Source organism: Ichthyophthirius multifiliis (assembly GCF_000220395.1).
Source record: "Ichthyophthirius multifiliis unplaced genomic scaffold scaff_1120509251055, whole genome shotgun sequence".
Taxonomy (NCBI): domain Eukaryota; phylum Ciliophora; class Oligohymenophorea; order Hymenostomatida; genus Ichthyophthirius; species Ichthyophthirius multifiliis.
Window position 1 is genome coordinate 2361 of NW_004086246.1, and position 27001 is coordinate 29361.

At 17.2% G+C, this 27001-nt stretch overlaps 3 protein-coding genes across 3 annotated transcripts, besides 39 other annotated features; 1 reads left to right on the forward strand and 2 right to left on the reverse strand. All coding sequences in view use genetic code 6, as the record gives it.

Annotated features, from left to right (window-relative positions):
- Positions 1 to 306: 306 nt before the first annotated feature.
- Positions 307 to 355: a microsatellite.
- Positions 325 to 459: a microsatellite.
- Positions 326 to 355: a microsatellite.
- Positions 350 to 459: a microsatellite.
- Positions 455 to 511: a microsatellite.
- Positions 512 to 3389: 2878 nt separating this feature from the next.
- Positions 3390 to 3425: a microsatellite.
- A 126-nt stretch (positions 3426 to 3551) lies between these two features.
- Positions 3552 to 3625: a microsatellite.
- Positions 3626 to 3919: 294 nt separating this feature from the next.
- Positions 3920 to 3963: a microsatellite.
- A 203-nt stretch (positions 3964 to 4166) lies between these two features.
- IMG5_135440 (spfh domain band 7 family protein) lies at positions 4167 to 4469 on the reverse strand (the record flags this gene model as incomplete). Its single annotated transcript, XM_004031845.1, has 1 exon — positions 4167 to 4469. The coding sequence occupies one exon, from the start codon at positions 4467 to 4469 to the stop codon at positions 4167 to 4169; it is 303 nt and encodes a 100-aa protein (XP_004031893.1).
- A 697-nt stretch (positions 4470 to 5166) lies between these two features.
- Positions 5167 to 5214: a microsatellite.
- Positions 5215 to 5897: 683 nt separating this feature from the next.
- Positions 5898 to 5950: a microsatellite.
- Positions 5951 to 6022: 72 nt separating this feature from the next.
- Positions 6023 to 6089: a microsatellite.
- A 9-nt stretch (positions 6090 to 6098) lies between these two features.
- Positions 6099 to 6138: a microsatellite.
- Positions 6108 to 6145: a microsatellite.
- Positions 6146 to 7465: 1320 nt separating this feature from the next.
- Positions 7466 to 7507: a microsatellite.
- Positions 7508 to 7555: 48 nt separating this feature from the next.
- Positions 7556 to 7617: a microsatellite.
- A 523-nt stretch (positions 7618 to 8140) lies between these two features.
- Positions 8141 to 8197: a microsatellite.
- Positions 8169 to 8221: a microsatellite.
- Positions 8169 to 8228: a microsatellite.
- Positions 8176 to 8220: a microsatellite.
- Positions 8229 to 8360: 132 nt separating the features above from the next.
- Positions 8361 to 8413: a microsatellite.
- A 2343-nt stretch (positions 8414 to 10756) lies between these two features.
- Positions 10757 to 10781: a microsatellite.
- A 421-nt stretch (positions 10782 to 11202) lies between these two features.
- Positions 11203 to 11287: a microsatellite.
- Positions 11288 to 11915: 628 nt separating this feature from the next.
- Positions 11916 to 11954: a microsatellite.
- Positions 11955 to 12185: 231 nt separating this feature from the next.
- Positions 12186 to 12217: a microsatellite.
- A 1502-nt stretch (positions 12218 to 13719) lies between these two features.
- Positions 13720 to 13775: a microsatellite.
- Positions 13721 to 13753: a microsatellite.
- A 541-nt stretch (positions 13776 to 14316) lies between the features above and the next one.
- Positions 14317 to 14358: a microsatellite.
- A 591-nt stretch (positions 14359 to 14949) lies between these two features.
- Positions 14950 to 15001: a microsatellite.
- Positions 14960 to 15001: a microsatellite.
- Positions 14995 to 15053: a microsatellite.
- Positions 15011 to 15069: a microsatellite.
- A 406-nt stretch (positions 15070 to 15475) lies between these two features.
- Positions 15476 to 15535: a microsatellite.
- A 904-nt stretch (positions 15536 to 16439) lies between these two features.
- Positions 16440 to 16486: a microsatellite.
- Positions 16487 to 16743: 257 nt separating this feature from the next.
- Positions 16744 to 17059: a microsatellite.
- Positions 17060 to 17715: 656 nt separating this feature from the next.
- Positions 17716 to 17763: a microsatellite.
- A 109-nt stretch (positions 17764 to 17872) lies between these two features.
- IMG5_135450 (leucine rich repeat protein) lies at positions 17873 to 22548 on the reverse strand (the record flags this gene model as incomplete). The annotated part of the gene is made up of 5 exons (XM_004031846.1): positions 17873 to 17899; positions 17943 to 18116; positions 20852 to 21957; positions 22041 to 22193; positions 22407 to 22548. 5 exons carry the CDS (start codon positions 22546 to 22548, stop codon positions 17873 to 17875), a joined length of 1602 nt encoding a protein of 533 aa, XP_004031894.1.
- Positions 20660 to 20724: a microsatellite.
- Positions 21968 to 22030: a microsatellite.
- Positions 22205 to 22240: a microsatellite.
- Positions 22205 to 22242: a microsatellite.
- A 445-nt stretch (positions 22549 to 22993) lies between the features above and the next one.
- On the forward strand, positions 22994 to 26083 carry IMG5_135460 (pre-mRNA splicing factor ATP-dependent rna helicase prp16, putative; the record flags this gene model as incomplete). Its single annotated transcript, XM_004031847.1, has 1 exon — positions 22994 to 26083. One exon carries the CDS (start codon positions 22994 to 22996, stop codon positions 26081 to 26083), a length of 3090 nt encoding a protein of 1029 aa, XP_004031895.1.
- Between the last annotated feature and the right edge of the window lie 918 nt (positions 26084 to 27001).

A 27001-nucleotide genomic window follows, 5' to 3' on the forward strand; every position in this document is an offset into this window, starting at 1 on the left:
AATACCTTTTAAAAAATTTAACCAGATTTATTTTCATATTTTGTAATAATTAAATTATTTTAGAAAAGTTTATCGATATTATAATACCATTATTTTATAAATGTTTATTAAAAATATGATATTCTTTCTGATTTATTCTATAAATATTTAAAAAATATCACAATGAATAAAATTAATATACTATCAATAATTAAACAATATTCCAGTTAAAAAAAAACTATTATTAATGTCTAACTAATAATTACTGAAATACTATCTAAAATAAAAGATTAACTGTTTGAAAGATATAAGCAAATAATTCTCTATATTATTTATATTAAAGATTATATATATAAAAATATATATAAAATATATAAATTTATATATTATTATAGAATATATTTATATATATTTATATATATTTATATATATTTTTATATATTTATATATATTTATATATATTTATATATGTATTTATATTAATTTTTTATAATTGTATATTAATATTTTAAATATATAATAAATTTTTTATCATTTTTTCCAGCCGTATCTTTTTTTATTTTTATTAATAAATATAATATTTTATAAAAATTAGAATACTGCTTTTGTTTTTATTTAGTTTTATAAAATAATTTATTTTAAATCAAATAATTTTGCAGTTTTATATATTTTATAAATTTAATTTTTTATACTTTACCTAAGCATTAATAAATTTACTAGTTTATGTAATATTATCTTAGTTTTCAAAAAAGTAAAGTAAATAAGATGTTGTAGATCCAATAATAATTATTAAATTAGAATATTTCAAAGTTTATTTTCTAAAGAAAGTATATAACATTATTAAAAAATAGGCGAAAATAAAAATCAATATAATTAAACTAAAACCTTTCTCAAATATTATAAATGATGAATATCCTAAATTGTACAAAAAAATTATTTAATGAAATAGGAATTTCTTTTTTAAAAAAAATTAATTTATATATTTTTTTTTTTTATATACTATTAAAATTTTTTATAAATATATATTTACTTTATTAACATCTATTACTTCATAAGATTATTCAACTTATTTATTTTTAAATTATAATGTGTATTTATTTATACAATTTTAATTCATTTATTTTATATTTTATTTTAATATTAATAAACAAACCTTTTTCTGTATTAAATAATTTTTTAAAATATTGATTATATATTATATGAATAAATTTAACTTTTTTTTTTTATTTATTAATATTTTTTTTATTTAAGAAACTATATTAGATTAAAATAAATATAATTAAAAGATACAAAGTAATAAGTAAAACAGATTAATATAATAGTAAATAAAAAAAAAAAGACAAAAATAAATAATATATATAAATTATTAAATAAAGTGTATTAAGTCTATTTAAAAAAGTGCTTAAAGCATAGAAAGTTTATAAACAATATATATAAATATATTTTAATTTAAATTTTTTATTTTTTAATTATATAAAATTATAAAAATATTATAAGTTAATATAAAAAATAATATTTAAAAATAAAAACTTTTAGATTTATAATATAAATATAGTATTATAATTTTATATTTTTTAATAAAGTAATATTATTAATTAAAGTAAAGTTTCATTTTTTTAAAAAAAATCTATTCCATTTTATTGATACTAAATAAATATTTTTTTTAAAAAAATTTACATATATAAGACTATTAAAATTAAAATTATATTTTATTAATTTTTTTATATAAAGGCCAATCAATATTTTTTATTATTTATTTATAATAAAAATAAAAAATAATTTTTTTTTAATTAAAATTGCATTTATTATATTTAAATTAAAAAAGCAGTTGTTATTATTTTATGTCTCAGTAAAATATTGATACGTTTATAAAAATTGTTTTTATTTATTTTAATTAATTATTGTAAAATATATAATACATTAATAACATTTGAATATATGATTAAACATTAAAAAAAAATTCAGATTTTTTTTTTTTCTAATTTAAATATTATTTTTTTTGAATAAAAATAAAATTTCACTAAAATAAATGACTACTACTAATAATAAAAAATTCTACAGTTGAAGGTTATATTAAAAAATAAATATAAAAATCTAGAATCTAGAAACAAGAAACTAGAAACTATAATAAAATAAATATTATATAATAATTACTAAATACTGTAAAAATAATAGAAGAATATACAAAAGATTAAGAAGTTAAAAGCAGATATATAAAAGGAAGATTTTTATGGCAAAGTATATCTAAATATATCAAACATAGAAATTTAATATAAAATTTAATAATAATAAAAAAAGGGAAGATTCGCAAAATGTTAAGAATTTATACATGTTTACACAAAAAAGAAAAATAGCGGCAAAAGTAATAATATAAAAGTCGCTTATAAGAATAAGCTAAAAATCTCATTTCAAAGATTCTTGTAACTTAACCTTCAAAAAGACTCTTCTTAGATGAAACATATAATCATAATTTTTTAAAAATCTACTCCAATATACCTATTTTATTACCATTGAGTATCCTTGCATATTCCCTTTCGTCTTCTTATATTAATTAATTTACATAAAATTAAATTAGAGTAAGTAATTATCCTAAATAAAAATAATTCAATAATACTGATCCTGTTCTAAAAGGTTAAAACTCAACAGGAAATCCTATATTTCGAACTTATAATTTTATATAATATTTAAAATTTATTAAAGTAATAATATAAAAATAATATTTATGTTTCTTTATCACAAGAAAAAATATAGAACGAAAATCGAAATCGAAACCTAAATTGTATAAGTAATTTAAAAAAATAGAAAGTAAATAAAACCGCACAAAATCAGATAAAACATATTTTTAGGAAAAAAATATTAATCTTTAAGAAAAATTAGTCAATTTTAAAGAAAAAAACACTAACTTTTAAGAATTTTAAGAAAATAATAATAAATATACTAATTTTTGAGAAAATTCAATTTTTTATTAAATAAAAATAATTTATACAAAATATAAATAAATAGGAAGTTTTGGTCAAAAAATATGTTGATTATTCATCAAAATAAGGACTTGTATATATATTATCATCTGGATTATATGGCTTATTTTATAACGATTCAACAAAAATATAATTTAACAAGAATTAAAATATATTCTAATATATAGAAAAAAGAATAGAAGATAAATATGACATAAAAAACTTAACAAAATAAAAAATATCAAAAAGAAGTTAAGAAAGTAATTTTATAAATTCATTTATAAATCTATTTATAATAATACAATAATTTGACAGAAAAAACATGCAAATTAAAAAATAATTCAATTGTTGTAAAAAAATGTATTAAAACAAAAAATGCAATATAATATATAGATTTTCAAATAAGGTAATATAAGTTGTTTTCAAAGATTAATGGGAAATAATTTAAAGTTCAAAATAAAAATATATAAATAAAAATAAAAATAAAAAAGCTATTTAAAAAAAAAAAATGCTTAGAAACATAAAATATAAAATTACAAATAGAATAATACATACAAAATATATTATTAAAAACATATTGAGAAATAAAATATATAATCCTAATAAAAATTAGAAAATAATAATAGCAATAATAATAATAATAATAATAATAATAATAATAATAATAATAATAATAATAATAATAATAAAATTTAATTATTAATGTATTCATGACTAATAATAAATTAAAATTAATGATAATGTTAATGATAATAAAAGCTATCTTCATTAATCTAAAATCTCGTTATAATATTATTCCAAAATACTAATATTAAATACTAATTAGATTATTTATAATACTAATGTAGATATTAAAATGAAAATATTTGCTATTTGCTTAAAAGTAAGAAAAATGATAATGCATATTTATAAAATTAATTTAAAATGTATAATTAAATAATCTTATTATAATTTAATTAAAATAAACAATAATTAATAAGAAAATATACATATTAAATATATATATATATATATATAATTTATATATTGTTTTTTTATTTATTATTTTAATATATATAAATAATTAATTTTTTATAAAAAAAACATTATATTTTTTTTAAAAAATATACTTAAATATATAAATACATAAAATTTTTTTATTTCTTTCAAATAATTAATTTTTATATATATAAAAAATATTAAAAAGCAATATTTATATAAATTTTATTTCAAAAAAATATAAATTATTAATCATTCTGATAAATAAACAATTTTGCTTTTAGTAGCAATTTTTTCCAGAGTATTTAAATATCTAATTTACATCGCAGCTTTTGAATCCATATAATCAGCTGCTAATCTTTATTGTTTTGCAGATTCTACATCTACTTTTGCGTTTAGAATTTTTGCTTTCGCTAATCTTCTTTCTTTAGTCGCTACTTCTAATTAACTAGCTAAATTTTATTCCATAGTAATATCTTTAATAATAATTTATTCAATTTCTATTCCCCATTCTTCTACATGCATATATACAAAATCTTCAACTTACTCTTACATTTACCTTCTATTATCTAATAATTACTAAAAACTGAAATGTCCCACAATACTTCTTAAAGAACTAATACATATTTCCGAAACCGAAGTTTTTATATCAAAAATCGAATAATGTGCCTATCTACAATCATTAATTTTATAATAAACAACCCCATCAATAACAATCATGATATTATCTTTAGTAATAGCCCATTATTTTGACAAATCAATGGTCTAAGTCCTTACATCCATCACAATTAAGTTATCAGTACATGGATTTACAAAATGATAGCCTTCTTCTACTGTTTTTACATACTTCCCAAATCTCTCAAATATGGCTTTATTTGACTTTTATACTGTCTAAAATGGATTACTACAGCAAGGACACCATTAACCAAAAAAGCCTAAACATTTTCCCAAACTAAATAATATAGATTAATATCCACCTTCTATGTCTAGATTTCGGGCGTTTTCTTGTGGAATCAAACGTTAGTGTTTTACATCTTTTACTTTTATTTATTTTTAACGGAGACGCTTTTGGATATTATGTTAATTTTATTAATTCATTTAAGTAGGAAACTTTTATTAATTTATTTAGATATATTAACTATTATCGATAGGAGATTATGTTTATAAAGGAATTATTTGGGATGGTTGCATATTATTATTGCTTTTTTCTTTTAAATTAATGTTGAGAAATTATGAAACTATAATTTTTTGTTATTTTTTTTAATTATATATAAATATTTAAATTATATATATTTTTTTATTTTATTATATGATGCATTATATAGTTGATTATTATAATGCCTCTTTTATTTTAATTTTTCTTATTTAAAAAGGATATATAATCTGATATAATAAATTAAAATAAATATAAATTATATTAAAAAAAATAAAATATGTAAATAAATTATATTTAAAAAAAATTGGAACAAATATAAATTTAAAAGATATAATAATAATAAAATTTATATTTATATTAATATATAATTTGAAGTAAAAGATAAAATTAAAATATATTTTATTTATAAATTTTAGTTTTACTTATTATTGTTTAATATTACTTATATATTTATTATATAAATAATTTCTTATTAAATTATATTTTTTTATTAGTTTTTAAATTATAATATCATTTTTAATCTGAATATTTTTTATGAATTAATGTTAAATATTTGAATGTATTACTTTTAAAATGTAAAAATAAAATAATAAAATAAAAATATGAAGGAGAGTTATTTTAATTAATAAAGAGTAAATATTTTTTATAATTTATATATATATATTTTTTTTTTCTTATGAATGATAAAATAAAAATTGAAAAATATAATGTATTTATATAATTTATTTAAGTTATTTTTTTTTTTATATATATTAATTTAATTTCGTTATAAATTAATATTATGAAAAAAGCATTATATAATGCTTTTATATAAAATTAAAATAAAATTATATTTATAATAAAAATATTTTATTTTATTTTTAAATTAAAAAATTATTATAATTAAATAATAAAAATACTATTAATATTTTTATTTTTATTTCTAATATACAAAATAAATAATATAAGTATGTATATATATAAAAAAATATGAATATATATATAAACAAAACAAAAATATATTATAAAAAATTATAATAGAAATAATTATATATATGTTATATATTAATATATTTATTATATTTAATAATTTATTCACTATATAAATAAAATTATATAACTTCAATATATTAAAATTATATATTCTTATTTCAGTATTTTTAAAAAAGAAATAATTTATGATATAATCCTATATTATAATTTAAATTTCTTTAAAAATTATTACTAATAGAATAATATTATAATTAAAAGCATTAATATTCTTACATTTAATTTATTTTTAGTATTAATAGAAAAAAGTATTTTCAATAAAGATTATCGAATATAAATAAGCCCTTATATTAAAGAGTATTATTATATATCGTCTATTTTTATTCATTTATATTAGTTTTTATAATTAGAATTATTTTGTTTTTTCTTTAAATAACTTTAATTTAAAATAATGCGGTTTTTTAAAACTTTAATGCTTTTTTTTATTATTTTTTGTTTCCATTTATTTTTCCTTTATTCCCAAATCTAAAATTCCTATTTAAAAACATTTCCTTAAAAATCTAAAATAGAATACCGCTTTAAAAACAAAGGACTCTAAATAAAATAAAAGTTCTAAATTCCTCCTAAAAAATAGAAACAAAAATAATTTATTTTATAATATTCCTTTTAATAATATATTTTTTTTTTTTTTTCGAAATTTAATAAAAAATAATTTCTTCATTTTATTTTATGTTATACTATTAATTTATTCTCTATCTATATGAAATTATTCTTTATTTTTTATTCTTTTTAAAAAATCCCATTATAATATTCAAATAAGTAATTCTGAATTATTAATTAATATATTTTAAAAACTATGGCCGAGAAGTTCAAAATAGTATTTTCAAACATATTAAAAGGCATTCATTGTCCTTATATTTTAATTAAATAATATAGTCTATAAAATAAACTGCTAGCACATAACTTTAAATTTAATTATTGATAACATTATACGCAGAATTTTCATTTACTTATTAAAATAATTACACTCATTAATGTTTTTAGGCACTAAATTTACCTTTTGTCTTATTGTCTTTTTCAGATAAATTAAAAGTAAAATAACTTCTTATGTAGTAATTAATAAAAATACTTTTATACTCCTCCTCCCCCCCCCTCCTCCTCCTCTTTTACTTAAAAATGGTTTATTAGAAATTAAACTAAATTTATTTTTTTACCAAGTAATTTTAATTAATAATCACTTTTTAATTAATTGAATTTTTTTCTCCAAACCTCAATAGTATAAATTTCTTAATTTGTAAAATGAATAGTATTTAGAAATATAAGCCTATTATTACAAACGAAAATATTTAAGGAAAATCAAATTTTTCTCAGGACATTAAACTAAAATTTATTTAACTGAAAACATTGGTATTTTTAAGTGGGGTTATAAATATATTAAAAAATTAAATATTTAAAAAGATAAAATATTCTTCCTTTCAAAACATATTTTATGCTTTTATTAAATCTAAGAGTGTGCAAAAAATATCAATATTTATTATAAAAAATATTAATTTTTATTATAAAAAATATAAAATTTATAATTAGTATTTGTAATTAATAAAAATTAATTAAATAGTAGTTTTTAGTATATTTAAATTTGCTTTTTATTTAAATATAAAATAATAAATTCATTTATATTATCTATTTAAAAAATACAAAAAAATATATATATATATTTTTTTTTTCTTATAATATAGAAAGACTTTATGATTTAAAAAAAAAAAAATATATAAAATATGACTATTATATAATAATAAATATAAGTATAGCTATAACAATAGAAAAATAGATTAAATTAAAAATTTAATTTTTATTTAGAGTGATTATAGTTTTTTTTCTCATATTAATAAATAATATTAATTATTTGAGATTACTATTTGATATTTAAAAATTAATTCTGAAAAAGAGTTTTAAATTTCAAAAAAAATAATATTGGTTTTTTTAAATAAAAAATTAAATTTATTTATAATTTTTTATAAATAAATATTTATTAATAGTTTTTTTAAAATTATTGATTATTACAAAATAATAAATTTAATTTATTAAAAAAAAAAAAAATCTAATATATTATGTATTAAATATTAATATAGTTATATTTATTATTTAATTTATATATTATTAATTATAATTATTTATATTTATTTTTTATAGTATATTTATTTTTAATACTGATAATAATATTTCATTTTACTAATTAAATTTTAAAGAACTGTAATTTAAAGATTGTTTTAAATATAAAAATATATTAAGAATAATAATTTTTTAAAAACAAAATAATATTATTAAAAATAAATATATTATAAATATTTAAAAATAATCATATTAATATATATTTTAATTTTATTAAAAATTAATAATTTATAAATAATATATATATTATAATTTATATACAAAATAATTCTTATATAATACAAAAAAATTAAAAAAATAAAAAACATAAATAAAATAATATTTTTTATTTTTTATAATAATTAAATAATTTAAAAAAAAAAAAAAATATTAAAATATTTTTAAAATAATAGCTTTAAAAATTTAATAAAAAAAAAAGAAAAGTTTAATTTATCATTATAATCTTTAATTATTTTACTCTAAAATTAATTACTATTAATTATTAACTTATTAGCTTAAACTTTACACACTATATCCATTATTTTAATTCATATTATTAATATCATTAGAATGAAAATATTTTTTATATTTTATAGGGTTAATAGCTAAATCTAAATGAGTAGGCGAAACCTCTTAATTAATAACTAGTTATTAATCTTATTATTAAAATTGTTCATCTTCGGCATTAGATTATTTAGATTTGAATTCTTTATTTTCTTTATCTTATGATATTGTTTTAAAAGTAATCATTTAATCTTATTCAAATTTTCTGAAAATATTAGAATCTAGCATTTCCATTAATTTAATATCAATATGGCTTTTTTTTTTTTTATTTTTATAAATTTCATTAAAAGCATCTTAAGCTTCATTCACTTTAGTTACTATACTTCTTTTATCCTCAAATAAAATTCCTATTTATTGATCAAAATCTAACTTTTGAATTGTTTATTAATTAATAATTGGTTTTGGTATATATTCAAATAGTTTTTTTTAATTTTTATCTAAAAGCAAATATTTAAGCTTTTCAATTTCAATCAATTTATTTACAATATAAAATATGTCAATAAAATTATATAATTTCGACATACTATAGTCCATAATTTTTTATTTTTTAGTTTTACAACATTTAAAATACTTAAAATAATTTAATATTTAATCGAAAAATTTAATTTATATTTCTTTAAAATTCGTCTTAAATAATTAATTTATTTCTTATTAATATTTCATTTATTTTCCCTCATTTTCTCCATTTTTTTTTCTTAAAAAAGAAAACCAAACTGATTATTTAGATTAAAATGATTTAAAATCAGATTTTTTATTAATATTTATTTCTGATTTATATTTTTTCCGTACTGAGTTTTGATTTAAAATAATACTATTTTTTGAATTTTGAAAAAACCTTTTCTATTTTCTATTAGTTTATTATGTATTATTATCTTATTTTTCTTCTTAAGACCCAAAACTAAAAATCCCATTTAAAATATTCCTTTATAAATCCAATATAGAATAAGGTCTACAAATAAAGCCTCCAACATATATAAGTACATTATAAATACCTCCTAAAACAGATAAAAAATAATCTATTTTTTAATAACTTCTATAATAATAGTTTTCTTTATTTTTTTCAAAAGAAATATACAATTCATACATTAAATTTTCAGTTTTAGGAACTACTTATTCTCTATCAAAACTAAATTAAAGAATTCTTTATTTATATATATCATTTTAAATAAATCCGAAATCAGAGTCCAAATAAGTATTCCTAAAAGAAAGATTTAAGCTTTTTAAAAATTCAGGTCCAGAGACCCAAAAAGATTATTTACCAACTGCTTAAAAAGGCTCATATTTATTAGTCAATTAAACTACATAATCTGTATAATAAGCTGCAAGTCTTGAGTTTTATAATTTTTAATTAATATCATTTTAATTAGCCTTGCTATTTGTTTTTACTAATATTTATATTCCTTAATATTTTTAAGCACTAAACTCTCCCTCTATAGCTAAATTTTTTTCTGACAAATCAAAACAATATAAATCAGTGTATTTTAATTATAAGAAATATTATTAAGAACCTTTAGCTTAAAAATGTTCTTTTGTACACCTTACTAGTTTTATTTAATCACTAAGAAATTACGTTTCATAAACTCCTGACTCATTATTATATTTCTTTTAAATGTGTTTTTTATAAGCCTCAATAGTATATATACTTTCATCAAAAAAATGTTTAGATTAGAAATTTTGTATTCCAATTGCAAAATTAAATACTTAAGGATTTAATTCATATATTTCAGGAACTTGAACAAAATTAGTTTATGTTATCACTCTTGGATTATCTGAATAATATATTTATTTAGATATTAAATATATTTCAAATACTAGAAATGTGTATATAAATATAGTTACTAATCCTCCTAATTTAGTTCTATGTTTTGGACTTTTATTAAATAGTAGTTATACTTAAGCGCCAAATATATCTATTTTTTACAAAAAACTATTGTTTTTATCAATATGTTAGTTCATTTTATATATAAGCAGATTTAAAAATAAAAATAATTTATTTATTATAGTATTTTTTTTCTTTTTTTTTTTTCTTTGTAAAATATATTTTTAAATAATGTTTATTTTTAAAGAAGAAAATAAATTAAAATATTGAGTAATATGATATGCTATAAATATTAATATAAAAATATTTCAAATTTTTTATTTATAATAATATAAATTTAATCCTTTAAATTATTATTTTAAATAAATAATTTTATTGAATTTTTATTTAAAATAAAAATAAATAAAAAATATTATTTATTTAAACAAAAAAAAAATGATATATTATAATATTTTGAATATAAAAAAATGTAAATAAATTTATTCAAAAAAATTATATTTTATTTTAGGTTTAACATATATATTTAAAATACTTTAAATTATATAAGTGTTTTTATTTAAAAATAAATATTTAATAGTAATTTTTATTAAAGTATAAAATATATATTATAAATAAATAGTGCGATTTACTATAAAATTTTTATTAAAATAAATAAATTTATTTACCTTTAAAAATAGAAATTTTTTTTTTAAAAAAAATATTTATTATATAAAAAAATTAAAAATATAAGCTTATAGTTTTAATTTTTTATTTTCTTTAAAAAAAGAAGACTTAAAATGCCTTATATAAATTTAACTTTTAATTAAATATATCTTAAGAAATTGTAATATTTTTTTTTTAATTTAATAAATATAAAAAGCATTAATTTTTTTTATATATAATTAACTTTTATTTTTTATATCTTTTATAAACCTAAAAACATAAAAATATCTAAAAAACCTTTTATTTATATATTAATTTAATTAATATAATAAATAATTATATATAAGCCGTTTTAATAGAAAAATCTAACTATAATTCATAAAAATGTGTATAATGACAAATATTGTAACTAAATAATCTTTAAAAATACTAAAGAAACAAAGATTCAGACTAGTAAAATGAGCATAAAAAACAATCGTTTCTAAAGAAAAAAAAAAAAGTAAAGTTTTAAATATATAATTATATTTATAATATTATCTAATGCTTAATATCATGAATTTTAATGAATAGAAATTATATAATACTATTATTTATTTAAATATAAATATTTTTTTACAACAAGTATTTAGATTTGAATACTTTTTTAAAAATATAATTTATTTTTATAAATAGAAAACTATAAAAATTATAAAAAAAATTTATAATATCTTTATAAAAAATTATTTTATAAAAAATATATTTTTTTTTATTTAGTTTAATGCTTCTAATTAAAATCTGAACTTGACTATATTTAAGGTAAAATTTGATTTAAATTTTACTAGCACGCCTTTTATTCAATATTTAAAGGGAGTTGATATTAGGTATTTTTATTTAAATAAAATTAATTAATTTTAACTATATTAAAATATTCTCTTATCTTAGTTCAATAAATTTATTTATAATAGAAATTATAGAGAACAATAATTATATTTATAAATTAAATTAAAAAAATTAAATTTAAAAAAAAAAAAAAATTACTAAAAATTAAATAAAAGAAGAAGAAATCTTTATATTTTTAAAGCTAAATTTATTAATAATTATAAAAAAAAATTTTTTTTTTAGAAACTAAAGTCTATTAAGGATAAAAAAAATAAAATATTACTTATTCTTATGTTTTTTTATTAAAAAAAAACACTTAATCGATAAATTACTTATATTAAAATTATTAAATTATTAATATATATGTTTTCACAGCATTATATATTCGAAAATATATTTTTTAGAGTTTTTTAAATTAATTAATATCTAATATTTTTATGTTAATATTCATTTTATGAATTTAATAAATAATATATAAAAAAAAACTTAAAATTATTTAAAATTAATTAAGGTTTACAAAATTAAGTATTGTTTTAAAATTTATTTAATTTTTTACGAAAACTGAGATTTTTAATTGAATGCTTTTAAATAATAAATTGCAAAAGAAACATCTTTGAATTTCGTTGTTTTTATTTATGTAATATTCTATAATAAAAATACTTTAAAATAATTACATTTTTTAAATTTATAAATAAAAAAATTGTTATTTTACATATAAAACTATTAATTATGTATATTAAAAAAAGTAATTAAATTTACATAACATAATATATACTTAATTTAAAATAAAAACTTAATAATTAAAAATCAAAGTATAATATAAATTTTTATATATATTAGCTATATAAATTAATATTATGAATATAATATTAATATATTACTTATTTACTTCTTAATTAAAAAATAAATGAATAAATTTTTTATTTTAAAATGAAATTGTTTTTCAAAATACTTTTTAAATATTAATATTTATTATAAAATTAAGAAGTTTTATATTTTTAAAAAAAAAAAAAATTGAAAATATATAATCAAAACAAAAACAAAAATAATAATAATAATAAAAAATGTCAGAACATATTCGCCCTTCAACATCTTTTTAAAATAAACGTCATTATATTTAAGGTTAATAAGCTGAAAATTCTGAATCAGATATAAATAAAAAATCACTATTGTATTCATAACTTAATGATATCAATAATAATAATAATGAAATGCATTCTGTTTTTAGTAATACTACTTAAAATTTTAAGTAACTTATAATTAAACAAAATAAAAATATTTATAACAAAAAAATATAAGAAAAGTAAGTATGAATTATAATAAAAATACTTAGTAAGAACTCGGATTTGCATGCAATTCTTAATCATAATTATAAAAAAGCGAAAAAATGCCTAGTATCTAATTAAAGTAAATTTATATATAAAAAATACATTATTTTATCTAAAAAAAACAAAAGAAAATAAATGATTGAATTTTAAGCAAAAGATTATTCGAAAACTATTCCCAAATAAATTGTTTTTGATAAAGAAAGATTATATGAAGATTTAATTATAACAAAAAATATGGTTAATAGATTAAAAAATGAAAATTATAAACTAAAAGCTACTAATTGGGGATTATAGGTTTTTATTTAGTTTTTTTGATTTTTTTATATATATTTAAATTATATTAAAATATATATTATTAATTTTAATAAATATATATAGGAAGAAATTAAGAAAGTAAGAAAATAATAATAATATATATAAGATAATACTCTTTAAAAATAAAATAAAAATACATCATAAATATAAGCCTAAACAGAAGTAAAATATATATTAATTTAATAAAAAAAATATAAAAAGAGTTGTATAATCCCGAATTTAAAAAAATAAGTACAAGAATTAAATGTTGAATTAAATACAAAAGAAAAATAAATGAATTAATTCAAAAGAAATGTTAAGTTAACCAAAATATCAGAATTGGAAGTAAATAAAAATAAATATTTTATTTAATATATAGATTATAAATAAAAAAAAAATAGGTTGAACTAAAATCTTATATGGATGAAACTATAAGATTAAAAAGAATGCTTTAATAATCTTTAAATCTTAAAAAAGAAGAGTATAAAAAGCATATATATTAGTTATTTTATATTATATTGAATTTTTTTTTTTTTTTAACAAAAAAATAGAAATGAAAATAATATATCGATTGAAGAGAAATACTTAAGTTAATTAAATTAGTTTGTAAATGTGAAAAGTTAGAATAAATAAATATAAGAATTAAATAATTAAATTTAAGATTAATTAGAAACAAAAGATGTAATCTAGAAAAATATAAAATACAAAAACTACATTTTAAATTAAAATAATTATTATTTATATAGAAATAATTAAAAGAAATGGAAAGATAACTTTAAAGATTAGTAAAGGAAAAAACAACATATAAAAAATTATTAAATGATAAAGTAATAAAAAAATAAAACTATAATATTTGAATTAAAAATAAATTATATTTATATATAAAGGATAAAGAATTAGATTAATACAAAGACATATAATAACATAATTAAAAAAAATATATAAATTTAAGCGAAAATCAATTAAAAATAGAATTTGAGAAAAAAATTACAGAATGTAATAATTAAAAAACAATAGTTCAGTTAAAAGAAAAAAAGATTAATGAACTAGAATAAAAAATAAAAGAAAATTTTTAAGAATTTCAAGAAAAAATAAATTTATAAATTAAAGAAAAAGATTTCTATAAAATTAAATATGAAAAATTATAATATTTATATGACGATTTAAAAGAAAAATACGATCAATATTATTAAAATAGTAAGAAGTTGAATTAAAAAAAAAATCATGAAAAAGGAAACAATGTATATACAAATTCACATATAAATAAATATAAATATATATATATAAATATATATATATACATATATATTTATTTGTATATAAATTTATAGATTTATAGATTTATAAATTTATAGATTTATACATTTATATATTTATTTTTATATAAATACATATATTTTTATTTTATATATATATTTACTTTCTTATATTATTATAAAAAGAGTATTATAGCTAATGATACTTCTGAAATACCATTTAATAGACATGATTAATAAATTATTAATATGATAGGTTCACCTAGATAAGGATTATTATTTTAACATAAAAAATCAAATATTGTATTAACAGAATTTTAATAAATAAGTAAGGAGTTAAAATATAAACTAAGATATAAAAAAATAAGCTATAATTAATTAGAAAATGTAATATTTAATTTCTTATATAAAAATAAAATATAAAAAGTATTTATATAACAAAGAAAAATAATAAATATAAACAGCTACTTATGATGAAATGAAATAAATATTAATGAAGTAATAAAGATTAAATTAAAATTATAATATTTATATAATTATAAATTTTTATATACATATAAATTAATATATAAATATATTTTTATATATTTTAAAGTATATATTTGTATTTAAATATACATATATATATCTGTCTATATTTATATATATATTTTTTTTTAATAATAAAAGTGAACCTTTTTGTATAACAAATGACGAAGATTTAAAACGAATATGTCTTTATTTAATTGATGATGGTATTAATTGTAAAGAAGATAATTTTTTTAGGAGCCCTAATAATTATCATAACAAAATTTCCACAATAAAGAATTTATTAAGAAGAATAATTGGATAATATGAAATATATTCTTTTTAATAAAATCCATTATTACATAGTGAAATTGTTTAAGTTTTTTTTTTTTATTTATAATATATATTTATTTACATAAATTAATATTTTTTAAAGTATTTTAAAGATAATTAAGATATAATTATTTAAAATTTAGAAATTTATAATTTAAAAAATATTCCTAAATATAATTTTGAATAAATTATAAATAATCTTGATAATCATTTAGATTCTAATTAAATTGAATATATTTATTAAGTTTCATATTAAATTAATCAAAATGTTAACTTTTTAAATTTAGAATACGTTCTTTAAGAATTTAGTAATGGACTTAGGAAAAATGTGGATGAAAGTAGTGAAAATAAAGTCAATTAAAATTAAGTTATGTAGGTTATACATGAAGAAACAGACTATGAAAGTCCTTATAAAGAAAATTCTATAAAAAAAGAAAGTAATAACGAAAAAAATGAAAGTGTTAAAAAATGTAATATATAATAATAAGAAATGAAAGAAAAATAATAATAAATAGATAAAGAAAATAATCAATAAAAACTAGAAGTCTCTAATTAAGAAAAAAAAGATGAAATAATTAAATTAAAAATAGATGATAATTAATAGAAAAAAATTGAAATTCAATAAGTAAAAACGCAAATTTAAAAGGAAAATTTTAATAATAATTTAAATTAAAGTTTTAATAGTAAATAAAATTAAAATTAAAATGAAAAAAATGAAGTAAAAGAAGAAAAAAAATCTAATGATTAATTATAATAAAACCATCAAAAAGTTAAAGAAAATATCCAATAACAAATTAATATTTAATAAGCAAAATAAGAACAACAATAATATCAAAATATATAAGAAAAACATAAAAATGTAGAAGAAAATAAAAATGAAAAACAAGAAAAAAAAAATTAATAATAAATAGAACTAAAAAATCTAAAGGTTCAATATAAAATATAAGATTAAAATGAAAAAAAAGAAAGTTAAGAAAAAAAAGAAGTCTAAGAAAAAAAAGAAGTTTAAGAAAAAAAAGAAATCTAAGAAAAAAAAGAAATCTAAGAAAAAAAAGAAGTTTAAGAAAAAAAAGAAAGTTAAGAAAAAAAAGAAGTTTAAGAAAAAAATGAAATTCAGGCCAAAAATGAAATTCAGGCCAAAAAAGAAATTTAGGAAAAAAAAGAAATTCAGGCCAAAAAAGAAATCTAAGAAAAAAAAGAAATCTAAGAAAAAAAAGAAATCTAAGAAAAAAAAGAAGTTTAAGAAAAAAAAGAAGTTTAAGAAATAAAAAAATCAGAAGATTTTAATCAATTTAGATAAGAAAAAAAAGAATCTTTTATTTAAAATCGACATGAGTTAATAGAAATATTAAATGAAATAGATTCTAAATAATAATAAGAAACTAATCAAAAAGAAATCAGAGAAGACTAATAAAAAAAATAATAAGAAAATTCATAATAAATTTAACCAATAAATAATATAAAATAAGAAGAAAACTTACTATATAATTAATAACAAGAAAAAGATAAATCAAACAAAACTGAGAATCTTTAATAAGATTAAAAAAACAAAAAAGATGAAGATTTAAATAAAAGTCATAATTAAAATTTAAATAAAAATTAAAAAGTTGATGAAGAAGTTGATTTAAATAAAAGTTATGATGAAGAAGAAGATAAATATTTGAATAACAAAAATTGTTATGAAGATGATTTATTTGAAGATGAGTAATTAAAGGATAATAATAATGAAATTTTAAATTAATAAGAAATGAAAGAATATGATGAAATATCTCTTTGAAAATATATTTAAATATAAAATAACTTTAACTTAATAAATTTTATAGTTTTTTTTAAAACAAAAACAAATGATTTATACATAAAAATCATTTTTAAAATATATATAAATATAAGCGATTATTAAATTTTTTATTTTTAATTCTTTTTATATAATAAATATATATATAAAAATTAATTATTTTTTAAAAATAAATATTTTAAAATAAGAATATATAATTTTTGATATTTCATGTTTCTTTTTATATTAATTTTTATTAGTATTTTATCAGTAATATCACATATCTAATATAATATATTAGTAAATTATTTCAAAAATAACAATTAATTCTTATATTCTAAAAAAAAAAAATATAATAAAAATAAATGTCTTAAAATGACCTTAATCTTACCGAAGAATTTGCTGTTAAGACAAAAGACTAAATAAAATTCCATTTACCAAACCCAACAGAATTAATGGAATGTACTTAAATAAGTGAAAACGTGATTAAAATTGAACAAAAACCAATCGATAATATACCTTCTTGCAATATACTAATTCTAAACATGAATTTCCTAAAAGAATACAAAGTAAACGAATTATGTGATTAACTAAAAAAATACTTCAAAGAATCATAAAATGATATTACGAAAAAACACATAAATAAAGCCTGGTGTAAGAATGTAAAAATAAGATTTGAAGAAAGAGCTGAAGATGGAGAGCTTTTAAATAAACATAGAGTATCTAAGGAACTACTAAAAATAAAGCTCTAAGGAAAATAATTAAATGAAAAATGGCTAAAAATTCTCTATTCAATGAAAGAAAAAGAAATTTGCTGGTTTTGGGTTGGAAGAAGATACCATGCATACGATTTATAAGACTTTATTTGGATAAAAGTAGAAGTTTTAGAATGCATTTTATTAAAAAGTAATGAAAATACATTTATTTAAGTTTAGTAGGTATGTGAAGATATAAATACTTAAGGTAAGGAGTTATATGGATAAAAGTAATTCTAATAAGCTGAGACTTATTTTAAAAATGCTTTTTAAAGGATGGTTTGCTTAAAAAAAAGTGAACAAGGAATAATACAAGAAGAACTTTTACAGAAATATGCCGGGAATCTGGCTTTGTGTTTATTTCATCAAAAAAAATTCGAAGATTGTAAAAGTTTCCTGTCTTAAAAAAGAATCCTTTAAAATATTTAATTAAAAAATTTGGTGAGATTAATTGAGTCTTTTCTTTAATTAAATGATTTTGAAAATGCTAAAAAAATTATTTTGGATTATTAAAATAAAATAAAATAGTTAGATTATTAATCTTTATTGGATAAATGCTTTATTTTGGAAAAAAAAGAATAGGAATTCTAAAAAAAATCTTTTTATTAAAAAATATTCTCTTAAAAAAATAATAATGGATATTGAACTAATTTTATTATTATAATATTTATATTTTTAGATTATATTAATAACTTAATATTATTATATTATATTAATTATTTACTTTTTATATTTATATATATATTTATTTTAGTTTATTTTATGTTTTAATTAAACAAAAAAATCAAATTAATATAAATTAAGAGTATAAAATAAATAAATAACAAAAAAAAATGAAAGTTACTCTATCAATAGAAGAAGCATTATAAAAAGTAGGAAACAGTGGTAGATACCAAAAAATATTTATGATAATATTTTTCATGCAATGGTTTATCTCAATATTTATATTCCTTGGTCCTACTTTTTATTTTCCTGATCCAGAATTTATATGTTCAAACAATCAAATCTGTACCGAAAATACAGGAGGTTGCATTGATTAAATAATAAAATATTCTGAATATAAAACAATAACATTGGATTTTAAATTATACTGTGATAACAGTCATTTACGAAACATGGCCTAATCAGCCATTTTTTGGGGTCCTATAATTGGAAATATTCTTTTTTCCTTCATTGCAGACTGGAAAGGCCGTAAATTTGCACTTTTAATAGCCTGGTTGATATCTTCAATAGGCATATTAGGCATATCATTTTCTTATAACATTTTTTAATTGATAATAATGTTTTTTTTAGCCGGATTTGGTTTAGTTCCTTGTAATAATTTAAACTTAGTAATCGTAAATGAATAAAGTGGGAAGTCTTTTAGGGAAAAAGCTTCCACTTTTTTACTTATGAGTTGGGCTATTTTTGAGCTTTGTCTAGTCGGAGTTTGCTTTTCAATAAAAAACTGGCGTAATATATTTTATTTTGTTCTTTCTATACCTTCTGTATTAATTTTTTTCTTCAATTTTTACCTCGTAGAAAGTCCTAGATTTCTTCTTACAAAAAAAAATAAAAAGTCTTCAAAGCATTAAACCTTATAGCTGAAAAAAATAACCAAAAACCAATCTAAGATGATATATATAACCTAAAAGACCACGAATATATTGAAAAAAGCAGAATTTATACTTATTTAGACCTTTTTAAATACAAAAGTTTACGAAATTAGACTTTTGCGTCATGTATAGTTATGTTTAGTGCCTAAATAGTCTATTATTCGACCTAATTTTCTATTTAAAACTTAGGAAATAATATATATATAAACTCTTTAATAATTGGAAGTGGGGAGTTATTTTCTTATTTAATGTGTAATCTTTTTGTTTCTAAATTAAGAAGGAAATTATATACTTTTATTTTTTTTCTAATTATAATTTGTTTGTCAATTCTCCTTTACTTCTTTGATAAAAAAAGTCCCTTTGCTATTATTTTTGCATTATTAATAAGAATATTTAACTGCCTTATTATGGGGATCTCAGCTGTTTTTATAGAAGAACTTTATCCTACAACAGTAAGATCACTAGGAGTTGGTTTATAAATGTCTATAGGAGTCGCAGGGTCTTCATTGGCACCTTATATAGTAAATTTAGCTGAAAAGTGGGGATTTTAAGCTTTATTTTTTACAGGAGTTATAAATATACCAACTATATTTATAATAGCGCTTTTTAGAGAAACAAAAGGAGAAAAACTACATAATGATATATTAGAGTTAATTGAAGAAAGCAAAGAAGAAAATTAAACTTAATATAATTTAAAGAGCAATTGAAATCATATTATAATAATTAATTTATATTACTTTTATAATGTATATATATATAAATATATAAATATATATAAAAATATATATATGTATATGTATATATATATATATTTCTTTCAATCTATATCTTCTAGATCTATATTAGATATATTTTCTCTTTTTTTTCTTATTTAATTTCTTCTTTTTTATGAACTTTCTATATTTTCTATATTTAATTTTTATCTTAATTTTTCTATACAAAATTTTCTTTTTTGATATTTCTGAATTTTTAAACTTCTATATAAGTCCACATTTTTCTAATATTTTCAACTGAAAACGGCTAAAAAGTAAAACCAAAATTATTCTTAACAGTAGCCTAATTCGCTATTCTATTAAATTTTAAAGTTGCTTTATCAAAATCGAACATATATTTGACTAAAAGATTCTCTAAAAGTTCATCAAATTCTGATATCCATACTTTTTTTAAAGCTTCAATATCCATTTATTGATCATCGGGATAAAAGAGCATTTTGTTTTCTTTGTCTTTCTCTTGTTTTTCTTTATCTTTAAGACTAAAAGTTTTCCATTAAGTGGAATAATCAATAAATTGAGTTTTTAATTTTTCCATTTCATCTTCTTTTTCTTCCTCTTATATTTTTTATTCTAATTTAATTTATTTTTCTTCTTCTTCATCATCATATTATTTTAATCTTTCCAGTCTTTTTTCTTCATCCAATTCATCTTTAGTTTTAGTTTTTTAGACATTAGGGTTAGTTATGTATTTATTTTTTATAATTTCCTTTTCTTATTCAGTTTTATTAAAAATAATTATTTCACCATCTTCCTAACTCTTCATAGTACTAAAATAAACATAAGGCTTATGTTCATTTACGTTTATCTTATCAAAATTATTCATTAAATCTTCAATTTTTGCTAATTCATTATCAATATCACCTTCAAGTAATTTAATATATTCTAAAGGCTTATTATCTTAATAACATTTTTCTATGGATTGTCTTATTTTTTATATTTCTTTCTCGCTTTCTTCTTTTGCCTTTAAAATTATTTCGGTTCTTTTTTCTTTTATTTCTTTTTACATTTAAAGTATTTCTTAAAAATTTCTTTCATTTTTCTAATCTCTTTCTTTCAATATGTTTCTTCTTTCAGTCATTTCCCCATCTTTTCCTTCCCTAACCCAAGCTTCACACAATCTTCTTTCATCAATAAATACGGGTCTATCATCTAAATATTTCAACTAACACATATTGCCAACTAATCTTTTTCTATAATTTTTAAATTCTCTGACACAAGGATTATTTTTTAAATATAAACATAATAAATTCCTCATTTTAATAAATAAATCATCTATTTAAAAATATATATATATATATATAATAATAAAATATATATATTTATATATATATATATATTTATATATTTTTTATTACCTATAATTTTATCATCGCATATAATTTAATTATGAGAAAGATCAATATTTGTTAAAGTAAGACAATCTAAAAGTCCTTTCAAATCATCATAAGTTTAACAAATATTATATGAAATATTTATATTTTATAGGTTTTTCAAGCCACCAAGATTCTCTATTTTTTATATTTGATTATTTGATAAATTTATTATTTATAAATTTTAAAGATATTCTAAATTTTCGATTTTTGATATATGATTATTATTTAAAAATAATGATACTAATTTTTATTGATTTTATAAATTTATTATTTTTGATATTCCATTATTATTTAACCATATTGCCTTCAAATTATTATATTCTTCTAAATTCTCAATTTTGTAAAAACCTTTGTGGTTAAGATATATTTTTTCGTTTAGATCTGGATGTTCATATAACTCGTTATTCTCGCATATTATTTTTAGGTTTTTTTTACTCATTATTGTGTTTCCTTAAGCATCTTTTTCAAGTTCTCTTTTATTTTTTTACATTTTTTTTTTAAATAATTTTAAAATTATATATAATATATATTTATTTTTATAAAATAATTTTGATAGTATTTTTTTAAAAATTTTTATTGTTTAATAATTAATAACATTTATTAAAAAAAAAAAAAAATTAATTAAATACCTAGTTAAAATCAAAATTTAATATAGATATAAACACAACAATAGTATTTATTATTTATAAGTTTATTGGAATCTAAAATATATTAAACAAAACAAAAAATATACTTTAAATATTACATAAATTATATAAGCTATCTATAAATATAAAATCTTTTAATAAAATTAATAAAATAAAATATTATTTATTTATTATAAAAAAAATACGCATAAATATACTAATTATATACATATTATAATTTAAAAATAATAAACATTAATATATAGACGCAAATAAAAATAAAAAAGCAAAAAAAAAATATATAAAAATATGGGAAAAAAAGATCACCGATCTCCTTCCCCAAGATCATCCCAAAGACAATCTTAAAAAAATAGAAGCCGTTCTCGTTCTCGAGAAAAAAAGTATTAAACAACAAATACAAATTCGTCATATTCCCGTACTCAACATTCCTAATCTCGTCGTCCTACAAACCAGCATTCAATAACAACTGGTCCTACCCTATTTATGGGTTCCGTAGGTGCTACATTAACAAAAAAGACCCCTATGCCTCCCAAAAAGTATCAATCAGAAACCCCTTATTACAAACAAAATGCTGAAAAGACAATATTTAACCCCAAAGACGAATACTCATAATTAGAATGGGAAGAAATATAAAACAAAGCAGATCGTTACTGGTACGACCAAGATGAAAACGGCAATTAAATTGACGAACCAGAAGAAGATATATTTATAGGAGACCAAAACAAATTCCGACTAATGGAATAATAAATGGACATAGTAAACCAAAGACGTCAAAACGCAAAATAAAACGACAAAAACATCGAAAATGATAAATGGGATTTCAATCGACTAGTAGCTTCTGGAATTTTTAAAACAAAAGAAGTTTCATTTGATTTTGATGAAGATAGTCAAAACAGAGTCACAGTTCTCGTTCATGACATAAAGCCTCCATTTTTAGATGGGAAAAATATTTATACGAAATAACTTGAAGGAATATCCATTGTAAAGGACGAAAACTCATAAATGGCCATAATAGCGAAAAAAGGCTCTGGTGTATTAAAAGCTTAAAGGGAAAAAACAGACCGAAACAGAAACAGACAAAGATTTTGGGAGTTAGCCGGTTCTAGAATAGGTAATTTAATCGGCATAAAGAAATAAAGTGAAGACTAAAATACTAATAATTAATAAGAAGAATTAAATGAAGAAGGTGACTTAGACTATAAAAAATCATCTTAGTATGCTCAAGCCTTACAAAACGAGATTAAAACAGGAGGCTCAAGTGAGTTTTCGAGAACAAAAACAATAAAATAACAAAGAGAATTTCTTCCTGTTTATTCTGTGAGAGAGGAATTATTAAAAATCATCTAAGAAAATCGAGTTATAATAATTGTGGGAGAAACCGGTTCTGGAAAAACTACTTAACTAACTTAGTATTTATATGAAGCCGGATATTCTAAATATGGCATCATTGGCTGTACTTAACCCAGAAGAGTAGCGGCAGTTTCCGTCGCGAATAGAGTTGCACATGAATTCGGTTGTTAATTAGGTAAATAGGTTGGTTATTCAATTAGATTCGAGGACAACACATCCAAATAAACTATTATTAAATACATGACGGATGGTGTTTTATTAAGAGAAAGCTTAAATGATGCTGATTTGGAAATTTATTCTTGTTTAGTTATGGATGAAGCTCATGAAAGGTCCCTTAATACTGATGTTTTGTTCGGTATTTTGAAAAAAGTGGCATAAAGAAGACGAGACATTAAAATAATAATCACATCTGCGACAATGAATGCTGATAAGTTCAGTAGTTTTTTTGGCGAAGCCCCCATTTTTAACATTCCAGGGAGGACATTTCCCGTAAGCATAAGATTCGAGAAAAACGCAGTAGAAGACTACGTAGATAAAGCCGTTAAAAAAGCCTTATAAGTTCACATATAAGAACCTCCTGGAGACATACTAATATTTATGACAGGTCAAGAAGATATAGAAACCTCTTGTCTATTATTAGCCGAGAGAATCGAGAAAATGGAAACTATTCCTTCTTTAGATATATTACCAATTTATTCATAATTAAGAACTGATGATCAGGCAAAAATATTCTATAAATCCGAAAAAAGGAAATGCATAATAGCCACTAATATAGCCGAAACATCTTTAACACTAGATGGTGTCAAATACGTTATTGATACTGGATATTGTAAACTAAAAGTCTATAATCCAAAAGTAGGTATGGATGCATTATAAATAACTCCTATTTCCTAAGCTAACGCAAACTAAAGATCAGGTCGAGCAGGTAGGACTGGCCCTGGAATATGCTATAGATTATATTCAGATTCAAATTTTAGAAGCGATATGTTAGAAAACAGTGTTCCTGAAATTTAAAGAACAAACTTAAGTAATGTAGTCTTACTCTTAAAATCTCTTAATATAGATAATTTATTAGAATTCGATTTCATGGACCCCCCTCCTTAAGAAACTATACTAAACTCCATGTATTAACTATGGCTTCTCGGTTGTTTAGACGAACTAGGATAAATAACCGCTTTAGGTAGAAAAATGGCCTAATTTCCTCTAGATCCTCCATTAACTAAAATGATTATTTCCGCTGATGAACTAGGTTGTATGGAAGAAATCCTCACTATAGTAAGTATGTTGAGTGTCCCTTCAATTTTCTATAGACCAAAAGGACGAGAAGAAGAAAGCGACGCTGCTAGAGATAAACTTTTGATTCCTGAAAGTGATCATTTAACATATTTAAATGTATTTGAATAATGGAAGAAAAATGAGTATTCTGCTTAGTGGTGTAACGAACATTTTATTCAGGTAAAAACTTTAAGAAAAGTACGCGAGGTACGTTCTTAATTAAAAGATATAGCCAAATAGTAAAACCTTAGGATGTCTACTTGTGAGTATAATTATGACATTGTTAGAAAAGCTATTTGTTCGGCTTATTTCACTAATGCGGCTAAAATTAAGTCTATAGGAGAATATACTAATCTTAGAACTGCTATGCCTTGCCGAGTTCATCCTTCTAGCGCTCTTTTTACACTTGGACATGCCCCTGATTTTGTTGTGTATCATGAACTTATTATGACCACAAAAGAATATATGAATTGTGTTACAATAGTAGATCCTAATTGGTTAGCCGAACTTGGACCAATGTTTTTTAGTGTAAAAGAATATTATGGAAATAGAAGAGATAGAAATGAATTGGAAAGCTAGTGTAATAATTTACTTGAATAGTAAATTGAAGAGGCTAAAACTAAATAAACTGAATTAAGATTATAAAAATAATAAGAAGATGAATTCGAAAATATGCAAAGAAGAATGAAGTCAGAAAGAATTGTTGAGCCTGGTAAAAAATTTATGACTCCTTTACCTTATAAAAGAAAATGAGTTTTATTTTATTTTTATATATATATTTAAACTTATTGTTTTTTATATATTTTTTGTATATTTTGTTTATATTAAAATATATGTATTTTAATTTGTTATTCTTTTTTACTATTAAATTTTTTTTCTTATTTTTTTTAAACTTTTAATATTTTCTTTATTATTTTAAAAAAAAATTATATTTTATATTTTTATTTTTTTTTAAAAAAAATATATATGAACAATATAAAAATAAATTCTTAATTATTAGTTTAAAATTATAAAAAGTGATAAAATTTATTTTTATTAGAGGAAAAATAATTTATTTCCAAAAGAAATTATTTTATTTTAGAAAATTCTAAATGAAATTATCTTTATTATAAAAATTAAGTTTTTATTTATTTTCAAAGTTAAAATTTATACAAATATCTATAAAATGACTTAATTGAAAATAAAAAACTGAAACTATTATTTACTATTATATAAAATCTTTAAAATAAATTTTTAATTTGAATTTATTTATGGAGATATAATATTAACTAATCTATTTTTAAAATTATCTAACATTTTTTTATTTAATTAATATAAATTAATTTTTCTATAAAAATAAATCTCCTAATAAATAATTAAAATTTTTTATTTTTTACAAATAATTATATACAAAGTTTTTAAAACAAAATTGAATCAAAAATTCAAAATATATAATATTAATTTCATATTATAATAAAGTATGTAATCAGCATTAATATTATATCACTTTCCATAATTCATAATACCCTATTTAAATATATTATTACGTGTTATAAATATTTTAACGTTAGTTACCTATATATAAAAAGTCAATATTTTAAATTATTTTTTTATAAAAAAAAAAAATGATTATAGAAAACATAAAATTTAATACAAAATAATAAATATTTTATGGAGAGAAAAAATCACAAA